The sequence below is a fragment of the Microcaecilia unicolor genome, chromosome 10 (genome assembly GCF_901765095.1).
Source record: "Microcaecilia unicolor chromosome 10, aMicUni1.1, whole genome shotgun sequence".
NCBI lineage: Eukaryota > Metazoa > Chordata > Amphibia > Gymnophiona > Siphonopidae > Microcaecilia > Microcaecilia unicolor.
Window position 1 is genome coordinate 114,943,582 of NC_044040.1, and position 12,159 is coordinate 114,955,740.

General features: G+C 43.5%; 1 protein-coding gene across 1 annotated transcript in view; it reads right to left on the reverse strand.

Moving 5' to 3' along the window:
* Positions 1-12,159, reverse strand: part of PIGX (phosphatidylinositol glycan anchor biosynthesis class X) — a 369,667-nt gene that overhangs the window by 53,985 nt on the left and 303,523 nt on the right. Inside the window, exon 5 of the mRNA XM_030216215.1 lies at positions 10,569-10,669. Coding sequence (XP_030072075.1) covers positions 10,569-10,669 — 101 coding nt within the window. The remainder of the gene's footprint in view (positions 1-10,568; positions 10,670-12,159) is intronic.

Sequence of the window (12,159 nt, forward strand, 5' to 3'; positions counted from 1 at the left end):
AATGTTAGGTACTATTAGGAAAGGAATGGAAAACAAAAATTTGGACCTTATAATGCCTTTATATTGCTCCATGGTGCGACCACACCTCGAATATTGTATTCAATTCTGGTCACCGCATCTTAAAAAAGATATAGGAGATGGGACGACTTCCCTATGAGGAAAGGCTGAAGCAGCTAGGGTTCAGCTTGCAGAAAAGATGGCTGAGGGGAGATATGATAGAGGTCTATAAAATAATGAGTGGAGTGGAACGAGTAGACATGAATCACTTGTTTACTCTTTCCAAAAATACTGGGACTAGGGGGTATGCAATGAAGCTACAAAGTAGTAAATTTAAAACGAATCAGAGAAACCTTTTCTTCACTCAGCGTGTAATTAAACTCTTGAATTCTTTGCCAGAGAATGTAGTAAAAGCAGTTAGCATAGTGGGGTTTAAAAAAGGTTTGGATGGGAGGAAGTGACATCACGGAGCTGAATGGCCGCTTAGTCTCTTAGCTCCCAAGCTTCCCTACCTTTTTACAGCTACAAGCGTTATATTATCCTTTGAAATCAACTCTAAACGACGCCCAGAAACCCACCCACAGACCAGGGTGCAAAATGAGTAAGAAACACTCAGCGCCATTGCGGGAAAGCGAGCGGGTGACAGTAAGAAAATCTGTGCGGGGCTCGTCGTGCCATGCATCCTCCGGGGCGCGGGAATCTTCGGGTCTGACTCTAGCTCTTCTCATGTGGAATGAGGCGATCGTGTGGCTAATCCCAAGAGCCCACAGGACTTGACAAAGTGTCTAGAGGCAATACGTGCAGAAATCCGCGCTTCCAAAAATGAGATTCTGGAGCACGTGGATGCCCTCAGCGTGGAGGCAGAGTGGAAGTGCTTGAAGAATAGGCGGATGAGCAGGCGGACAAGCATGAGGCTATGGAATTGAGCATGGCTAAACTAGGTGCACAAGCCGAAGAACTGCAATATAAACTGGATGATATTGAGAACCGCGGACGTCGGCAGAACCTTCGATTTCGGGGCGTACCTGAAAATGGCGACAAGGAGAATGTTCCAGCGGTAGTGCGTGCCCTGTGTGTGCAACTCATAGGTGAGACTTTTGACGCTGAAACGCTGGGAATAGAGTAAGCCCAAAGAGCTTTGGGTAAACCCAAAGATAATAAGCCGAGAGACAATATTGTGCGCTTTTCCACTTACGCGTGCAAAGATCAGCTTTGGCAGAAGGCTCGTCAGAATCCTGTGTTAAAGTATAATGATGCCCGTGTCTACATATTTCAAGATCTTTCTTTGTTTACCTTAAACCAGAGGCGGGCCATGAAACCAGTTCTTGAGATTTTGTTAAAAGAAAAAATAGCATATCGCTGGGCTTTCCCTTTTGCAATATGTTTCGAACTCAAGGGGGACCAGCACCGTTGTCGATCGGTAGGAGCTGCGTGGTAAAATCTACACGAGGCTGGATTAACCCCCAAGGAGTCTGTACCAGTGGGGCTGGCCTCCTCTACCAAGGAACAGCTTCAAAAGTGGCAGAGAGTGGAAAAGGCAACAAAACGCCATGGTACTCAATCAGACTGGTAGTCTGAACTGGTTTGACAAGTGCTAGGCTGCTGTTATTATGCAAAGGGTGCTTGTATCTGAAACTTTGCATTTTTTCTTGAGTTGATTTGGCTGCTTATATTGAAATGCCTGAGAAAGGAGAAGGATAATATAAATGTGTAAAATAAAGGTAGGAGAGGGGAGGTGGGTGGGGGGGATTGAGGGGTATAAATTTGACTCCTGGGTCATTGTTCCTCTGTTGTCCCATTCAGTGGCTTAGTGCGCTGTTTGGTGGGGGGTTGAGAGGAGGGAGGGGAGGGTTGAGAGGGCGGGTTCGGGGAAGAAGCCGGGGGATAGCTGGGTGGGTTTTGGGGGGAATTAAGGGGAGTAGGGGGGGAGGTAGGAAGCGACTCTTTCATCCAGCAAGTGTCCTATATATAGTGAGGTAGATGGTTGATTTTAAAGTTCTCACATCTCTCTATATAAAAGGCAAAACCAACGTTCTATGAAGCCTCCATGCGGAAGTGTGAAGGGGGCGAGATATCCGGTTTCCCTATGAGTGTCTGCCCCGCCCTCTCTGTAACACAGTCAGTGAAGGAAAACAGCAGAGCACGAAATCAAATCGCTGGCTCTGTAACAGTGAAGGACTCAGAGGGGGGAGGGGAGAGAGGCCAGAGGGCAGGGACACACACACTCCCACATGCACACAGAAGAAAACATTGCTAGCCCCCGTTTCATTTGCATCAGAAACGGACCTTTTTTACTAGTATAATATAAAAGGTTTAAACACTCCATTTAAAAGGCATTCATTACTTAGGGAACTACAGCTGATGTGCCCCCAAGTAGTATTCCTGCAAGAAACTCATTTCCACAAAAAACATGAGGGCCTGTTGACCTCTCCGCAGTACCCAAAAATCTTTTATGCTTCTGATGTTAAAGGTGTCAAGAAAAGGGGAGTGGCTATTATGTTCCATAAGAATGTCCAGATGCAGCTTCTGCACTCCAAGAGGGACTCTGAGGGTCGTTTTCTCTTCCTACAAAGATGTACCAGATGTGGACAACCTTGCGAAATACTTCAAGGAGAAAATTATACAACTACGACTCAAAATACCTGCTAGCCCTATTGAGTACGCCACACTTTTAGATTGTCTAGATCCAGAAGAAGGAAGATACCCTGCAGACAGAACATGGACCGAATTCGAAATACTATCAGAAGACCTCATCTCTGATATCTTTTGATATCATATTTGATATCATCTTTTGATATCATATTTGCCAAATCCCACTGCAAACTAGACACGTGCCCAAATAACAGACCTAACGAACCATGTGAACTTCATGCTACAAAACGGACTTTTCCCAAAAGAAAAAGGAAAAATCTTACTCACCCCAATTCCTAAAGATACAAAGAAAAGCACGAGTGAAATAACCAACTACAGGCCAGTAGCATCCATACCACTAATAACCAAAATAACCGAAGGAATGGTAACCAAACAACTCACAAACTATTTAAACAAACACTCAGTACTGCATGATGCCCAATCAGGATTCCGATCAAATCATAGCACAGAAACAGTATTAGTCCCTTATGACTAGATTTAAACAAATAATTGCGACTGGCAACAATATACTCCTCCTACAATTTGACATGTCAAGTGCCTTCGATATGGTTGACCACGGAATCCTATTACACATACTCGAATACTTTGGCATTGGAGGAAATGCCCTGAATTGGTTTGAAGGGTTCCTAACTCAACGTTCGTATCAAGTCACATCAAATTCGACCACGTCTAAGGCATGGACACCTGAATGTGGAGTACCACAAGGATCACCTCTCTCACCAACCATTTTCAACCTAATGATGATCCCTCTGACAAAACTCCTATCAAACCATAACCTCAACTCATATATATACGCTGATGATGTGACAATATACATCCCCTTCAAACAAGACATTAACGAAATCTTCAACGAAATCAATCAAAGCCTACACATCATGAACACATGGGCAGATGCATTTCGTCTGAAATTAAACGCAGAAAAAACTCAATGCCTGATACTCACCTCCCAATACAACACAAAGGAATTCACCGTTATAAACACACCAAACCTAAACCTTCAAATCTCAGAAACGCTAAAAATCCTTGGAATCACTATCGACCGCCACCTAACGCTCGAAACTCACGCTAACAACACAACTAAAAAGATGTTTTACAGCATGTGGAAACTGAAAAGGATAAGACCATACTTCCCAAGATCCGTCTTTCGCAGCCTAGTGCAATCCCTCGTACTCAGCCATCTGGATTACTGCAACTCACTATACGCAGGTTGCAAAGAGCAAACACTGAGGAAACTTCAAACAGCCCAGAATACGGCAGCCAGACTCATCTTTGGAAAGCCAAAATATGAAAGTGCAAAACCATTACGAGAGAAACTGCACTGGCTTCCACTCAAGGAATGCGTCACTTTTAAAGTATGCACATTAGTCCACAAAATCATTCACGGCGAAGCCCCAGCCTACATGTCTGAGTTAATAGACTTACCACCCAGAAACGCTAAAAGATCATCCCGAACCTTCCTTAACCTCCACTTCCCCAATTGCAAGGGCCTGAAATACAAGGCGCTACACGCGTCAACCTTTTCTCACATGAGCACGCAGTTTTGGAATACACTGCCGCGCAACTTAAGAACGATCCACGAGCAAGCTTCCTTCCGCAGATTATTGAAGACCCATCTTTTTGAAAAAATTTACGGAAAGAACCAAAACACATAAAGTCCATACTTACTGTTCATTAATGCATCATACATCCACTTCTGAACTCTCATTTCCGTAATATCACATCACCCATACCTTTACTCACAGAAAGATATATACCATATGTCTTCATGCCTTATTATCGCCCTCTAAGCTCCCATTGTCTCCTTCTAATGTTTCAATGTTTGTGTTCCATTGTTACATTCCTTAACGACACCTCGATTGTCTCGCATAACTCTGCACAATGTAATCCATAACCAATCTGTAACAAATTGTATTTCCATCATTTAACTCATATTGTAAGCCACACTGAACCCGCAAAAAGGTGGGAAAATGTGGGATACAAATGCAATAAATAAATAAATAAATAAATGTTGGAAAGGGAGGAGTATACATTGGCAAGCGTTTACGCCCCTAATGTGTGGCAGGAGTGATTTTTCCTGCACCTTCAGAAGGAGTTGCAGAACTTTGCCCGAGGTAAGGTGCTAGTGGTGGGAGATTTTAATGCCACTATGCAACCTAGGTTGGATAAGACTGCTGTTCCCTCCTCCAATGATTATAGAATTTCTAAAGCTTTGGGGAATTTTGTAGAGGCTATGGGACTTTATGATGTATGGCGATTAGGACACCCGGGGAGAAGGGACTATACATTTCATTCACAAATACATTTCTCCCACTCCCGACTGGATTATGTTTTTTTGGACAAGGGCTTGTCAGATGGGGGGGGGGGGGGGGGATAATTCATTTATTGGACATACTACCATTTCAGATCATGCACCAGTCTGGGCAGTAATTCCTTCCTTGAAGGAAGAGATGCGAGATCGTAGGTGGACTTTTAACAATTGTTTATTACAGGACCCAGAGGTCGTAGCTAACTTTCGCTCTGTACTGAAGGAGTATTTTGACCTTAATATGGAATCTGGACCAGACTTGGGTACAGTGTGGGATGAATTAAAGCAGTGTCTAGAGGCTACTTTATTAAATGTGCTACTCAGCGCTCTAGAACTCACAAAGTGAGACTGGCCCAGTGTATGGAGCGATTGGGTGCTCTGGAGGACAGGTATAGGGCCTTTGGCTCTGTATCTGATTTCCAGAAACTACAGGCAGTACGACTGGAGCTGGCAGCTTTGCATGATGAGAGCTTGCAATTTGTTAATGTGCGCCTGGGACAAGTCCACTATGAATTTACAAACAAACCTGGCAGGTTGCTGGCCACTAAGTTAAGAAAGATGAGGGCAGACAGGCACATCTTGAGAGTGAAGGATGATAGGGGTACTATGTTATACACCTCAGATAAGATTAGGGAGCGTTTTGCCCTTTTTTACGAGAATCTCTATAAAGAGGATGCTGCTGTACAGACTGAAGCTATTGACCAATATTTGGCAGACCTGGGTATGTCGGTGTTATCTGAATCACAGAAGAGAGATTTGGAGGCACCGGTGACGGTGAATGAAGTAACTCAAGTTATTAAAGCGCTGCCGACGGGGAAGGTGCCAGGATTAGATGGATTTACCAATGAGTTTTTTAAGAATTTTGTGGGGGAATTGGCGCCCTATTTGATGTTGGTTATTAACTCGGTACGGGAGGGTGCGCCTTTTCCGAAATCAATGATGGAGGCTTGGGTGGCTGTGATACCAAAGCCAGATAAAGACATTACTGAGTGTGCATCTTATCGCCCCATTTCTATACTCAACACGGACGTAAAAATTTTGGCTAAGGTGTTGGCAAATCGCTTGGGTGAGATGTTGCCTAGTTTGGTGCATCCAGATCAAGTAGGTTTTGTAGCAAATAGACAGGCTCTGGACAACATCCGTAGAACGCTGGACTTACTTTATGCAGCTCGGTCGAGGGCCTGACCAGTGGTGTTACTGGGTTTGGACGTTGAAAAGGCCTTCGACCGAGTCCACTGGGGATATCTGGATAATGTTTTGAATAGAGTGGGAATTGGCCCCTATTATAGAACTTGGATTCAAGCACTGTACACCTTGCCACAGGCCTGTGCGAGAGTAAATGGTGGGAACTCGGGGATGTTTTACCTGGGCCGTGGCACCCGGCAGGGATGCCCACTGTCGCCCCTGCTGTTCGCTCTGGCGATGGAGCCCTTGGCGGTTGCTATTCGGGAGAATGTTGACATTACTGGAGTGCGAGTGAGGGCCCAGGATTACAAAATTGCTTTATTTGCGGACGATGTGCTTTTATCATTAACCAACCCGGTGGTTTCCCTTCCAAACTTAATGAAAGAGATAGAGGCCTATTCAAGGATATCTGGCTACAAACTAAACGCAAGTAAATCCATTGGTCTGGCTGTGGGGATGTCGCCGGAGCAGTTGGAGGCGCTGAGGGCATCCTTTGACTTTAAGTGGACAGCTCGGGTTATTAGATATTTAGGAGTACAGATCCCAGGAAACTTATCAGATTTGTTTGCTGTTAACTACCCGGTTCTTCAGAAAGAGGTCCTGAGGGATTTAGATAGATGGAATTCGATAGGTCTCTCCTGGTTAGGGCGGATAGCTGCACTTAAAATGAACATTTTACCTCGTTTGATGTATTTATTCCAGGTGCTTCCTTTGCATGTATCCAGGGCATTTATATCCAGCCTACAAAATAGCCTGATTCGCTTTGTTTGGCATCAGAAACAACCGCGCATGCCGAGAGCCTTCCTGTACAAAAGTAAGCAGGCTGGAGGTTTGGGAGTACCTAATCTGTATTGGCACTATTGTGCTGCGCAGGCTAGATCGGCTGTTGAGTGGTTCCAAAGGGAAGATCATAAATTGTGGGTACATCTTGAACAAGATCTGGTGGACTCTCGTAGGCTGGGGCATTTAATGTGGCTTCCGGGTAAATATAGGGGACAAGTTGATCGATTTCCGCCTATGGTGCAGGCTACTTTTTATTACTGGGATCAAATGTTTCGGGAACGCCAACCTCCATTGTCTGGATTGGCTCCGATTGTTGATAATCCTCTGTTTGGTCCGGGAATGGGGAACACAACTTTCTGTAAGTGGGCAGCTTCGGGATTGGATATGTTGGGTCAACTGCATGTGGGAGAGGAGTTAGTACCCTTTGAGACATTGATGGCAGATTATAGGCTTCAAACCTGTGACAAATATGCCTATGGGCAATTGACACATTTTCTGACAGGGCCTGCTTATATGGAGTGTCGGAGGCGAGAGGTTCATCCCCTAGAGGAAGTGTGTGTGGACTCTCGGAGTACACGAGGAACGATAACCTATTTGGGGACGCGTCTCAAGCCTTCCCATCTACATCGTAGACGATGGGAACAGGAGTTGAATTTTACTTTATCCGATGCTGACTGGTTGCAATTGGAGAAGTGTATTTTGAAGTCTTCTATAGCGGTGGCTGTGAAGGAAAACGCTATCAAGGTATTCTATAGGTGGTATCTTACTCCGGTACATTTGCACCATATGTTTCCTAGAGTATCTGCAAGCTGTTGGAGAAACTGTGGAGGAGTTGGGACCATGGGCCACATTTGGTGGTCCTGTCCTAAGGCTATAGCCTACTGGAAAGGAGTTCGATCTCGCCTTCAGGTCTGGTTAGGCAAGTCTGTGCAGTGGCATCCTTTAATTTTCCTACTGGGACAGAGACCCGAAGGCCTAATGGGCAATCAGTGGGACGCTCCATGCAGCACGTATAAACCTGGCAAAGAGTTGGAAATCGCCGCTGGTACCCTCATTAGTGAGTTGGATTACAAAGGTGCATTATATATGTGAGATGGAGCGATTGACGGCAGTTAAAAAGAAAATCCTGCCTAAATGTGTGGAGACCCTTCTTGAATGCTTGTTCTGGATAATTAGTTGATTGCCTTGAAAGGGCGGAGTGGAAGGGGTAGGGGTGTGGAGGGAGGGGGGGTGGGGGGACTTAGGAGAGGGTGGGGTAGTAGGATATGGGAGTTATAATTCTAAAAACTGATAAATCCTGAAGTATAATTGGTTGTTGGAATAGTGTTGTTATTCACTGTTCTTGTTATTGTAATGTACTTTGATATATTTTCTGCAAAATTGTTATGGTTTGAAATGTGATGCATTGTGCTTGGCTTGTTTTGTCTTAACAATGCTTAATAAAGACTTCTATAAATTAAAAAAAAAAAAAAAAAAGGTTTGGATGGCTTCCTAAAGGAAAAGTCTATAGACCATTATTAAAAAGGACTTGGGAAAATCCACTACTTATTTCTAGGATAAGCAGCACAAAATGAATGGTACTGTTTTGGGATCTTGCCAGGTACTTGTGATCTGGATTGGCCACTGTTGGAAACAGGATGCTGGGCTTGATGGAACTTCGGTCTGTCCCTGTAGGGCAATACTTACGTACTTATGCACAGCAAACTGAACTTTTTTGAAGAAGGGCTTGACTTGGGGAAGTATTGGCAATATTGCCTGTATCAGAGATCATCAGATACTTCAATACAAAATTTAAAAAATCACCTCAGCAGAAAAAAATCATCTTATCTGTTTTAACTGAAGACTTGGTCCAATGGATGGTGGCCAGCATTTTGTCAAACTGCTGCTTCAGGGATGATTACAGGGACCAATTTTACCAATCATGCTCGCTTGAAAATTACACCACTTCAAATGGTATCAGCTTCCTTTCAAAGCTTTAAAACTTCAACAAGTGGGAATAATGCAAATATTTCTGTAGACTAAACTTGGGCTGTTAGGGCAGTGACAAGCACAAGAAGAGCACTGTTCTCCAGAGTCTTCTTGGAAGAGATGTGTTGCCTGTGAAATTTTCAGCTATTTAATAGGAGAGAGAGGGGTCATTTGTTGTGGCCCTTGATCAGAAACATTTTTCTCATACTTCTCTTACACTCAGTCACATACTGTCCCAGTAAGCAGTACACACCATTCAATTATTCTGGTTAGACATTAGACAAGTAATTAAATAGCTTGTAAATTAGAACTCTATAATCAAGCACAGTTTATGTGTCTGAGCTGCTGCTAGAACCTGAAGTCTGATTTCACATATACATTTCATTGTATAAGGACAAAAATTCCACATCTCCAACTGGAAGTAATTTTTTTCTTTTAAGTAAAACTTAATTACACAATTCCCATTATTACAAGCACAATCTGGTTTCAGAGTACTTGGGAGTTCATTTTCAAAACACTTAGACATACAAAGTACCTTACAGGGGCATAATCGAACGGGGCCGGCTATCTATAGGGGCGGCCATCTATAACGACGGCCCCGTAAAGCAGCGTACCCGACTGTATTATCGAAACAAGATGGCCGGTCATCTTTCGTTTTGATAACATGGTCGGGGCCAGCCAAATCTCAACATTTGGGCCGCCCTTAGAGATTGCCGGTGATAGAGATGGCCGCCATTGGTTTTCGCCAATAATGGAAACTAATGGCAGCCATCTCAAACCTGGCCAAATCCAAGCCATTTGGTCGTGGGAGGAGCCAGCATTTGTAGTGCACTGGTCCCCCTCACATGCCAGGACACCAACCGGGCACCCTAGGCGGCACTGCAGTGGACATCACAAATTGCTCCCAGGTGCATAGCTCCCTTACCTTGGGTGCTGAGCCCCTCAACCACCCCCAAAACCCATTCCCCACAACTGTACACCACTACCATAGCCCTAAGGAGTGAAGGGGGGCACCTACATGTGGGTACAGTGGGTTTTGGAGGGCTCAACATTTACCACCACAAGTGTAACAGGTAGGGGGGGATGGGCCTGGGTCTGCCTGCCTGAAGTGCACTGCACCCACTAAAAACTGCTCCAGGGACCTGCATACTGTTGTGAAGGAGCTGGGTATGACATTTGAGGCTGGCATAGAGGCTGGCAATAAATGTTTTTAATTTTTTTTTTTTTGGGTGGGAGGGGGTTGGTGACCAGACCACTGGGGGAGTAAGGGGAGGTGATCCCCGATTCCCTCCGGTGGTCATCTTGTCAGTTCGGGCACCTTTTAGAGGCTTGGTCGTGAACAAAAAGGGACCAAGTAAAGTCGGCCAAATGCTCGTCAGGGAATTTTTCCATTATCGGCCGAGGCCAGCCATCTCTTAACTACGCCCCCATCCCACCTTCGGTACACTGCCGACACGCCCCCTTGAACTTTACATGGCCCTGTGACGGAAAGCAGTTGAAACCGGCCAAAATCGGCTTTCGATTATACCGATTTGGCCGGCATTAGGAGAAGGCCAGCCATCTCCCGATTTGTGTCGGAAGATGGCTGCCCTTCTCCTTCGAAAATAAGCAGGATAGTAACCTATGGTACTTTGGGTGTCTATGAGCTTTCAAAATGAGCCCCATGATGCATACTCACAGGCTTAAACATCACACCTGTCCAACGACAGGTAGTACTATCCTTCACTGAACATGGAGCATCTTCTTCTGGATAAACTTGGCACATCTTCAAAAGAAGACCTGCAGGAGAAAAGCAAGGGAATGCTCAACATTCTCAGTGCACTTCTGTTGTAGGTCACTTAAAAATGTTCCATTGTCAAAGTACATATAACAAAAGAGAGGGAACGAAGAACAAACTAAAGTCCAAACAAAAAAAACAGCACCATGGGCCTTTAAAAATGGAATACAGTTCTTTAATGAATGAGCCTTCAGAAAAAGACCCACTATATAAAATGAATTTTTAAAAAATGAATTTAAAAAAATGAATTAAAAATGTTTTTTGAAACCTTAAAAAAACATTAAAAACTACAATGAAATGTGAGTGGCATTACAAATCTGTAGTTTTATCATAATGTTATGTTCAATATACCCATGCAATCAGGTGTTAAACTTAAATAAGTACATGTATGAAACATTTGTTCATAAACCAAATGAGTACATGTGTGAAACATTTGTTCATAAATACATGACATCAAACAATCAAAAATATATGCTTTAAACCAAACATATCATACATCCATTAGTCACATATATAAATGTTCCTTAAAATAAACTGAAGAGAACATCTTTCCAATGTTTAAAAAGAAAGAAAACAACCTATTGTCTAAATATTCACTGAAAAACAGACAAGCCTATCTCTTGATTAAGTCCTGCAGGAGTTACTGTATTAAATTAAAAAATAGTTCTTTGTTCTCGTTGTAACAAAAGCAAATCAAGGTCACTGCCACGCCACGGCTTTTTAACCACTTGGTAGACAAAAAACCGGAGATCAGACGGGGAATGCGATGTTGCACAAGTGGGGCAGTGAGATTACCCCTACTGATATTACTCCTATGCTCAATTATGCGAATCCTGATTTTTCTCTTTGTTTTACCCACGTAAAGTAATGAGCAAGGGCACATAATAACATATACAGCATGTGTGGTATTGCAGTTAGTGTGGTTCAGCAATTTATAAATTTTGCCAGTCTGCGATGTTCAAAGGAAACAATATCCATTGACAACTGACATACCGAACAACTCTTGCATGGATGATGTCCAGTAACAAAATGATCCAGTTCTAATTGTTGATCATTGTTAGTTTGAGGCAATGAAGATGGGGCAATAATTTCCTTCAAATTCCTCCCTCTAGTGTGTGCAATTGTAACTTTTTTTATCTCGAAAGCAACTGTGTTCTTCAAGGATATGCCAGTTATATATAATTTTCTGAATATCTCTTGAATAGTTTAAGAACTGTAGGCTGCAAACAATATCTGGTGTTTTTCTAACATCTCGTGGTTTGAGTAATTTTTCTCAATCAGATGTTCTAGCCTGTTGAAAGCCTTTAATAATACATTTTGAAGGGTAACCTCGATCCTGGAATTTCTTCTGTAGAGGTTTAGATTGTTCTTCAAAATCATTTATTTGGCTACACAGCCTCCGGAGCCGTAGGAACTGTGATCGTGGAAGATTCTCCTTGAGACTTCTACTATGAAAACTGTCAAAGTGCAAAAACTGGTTTTTATCAATCGG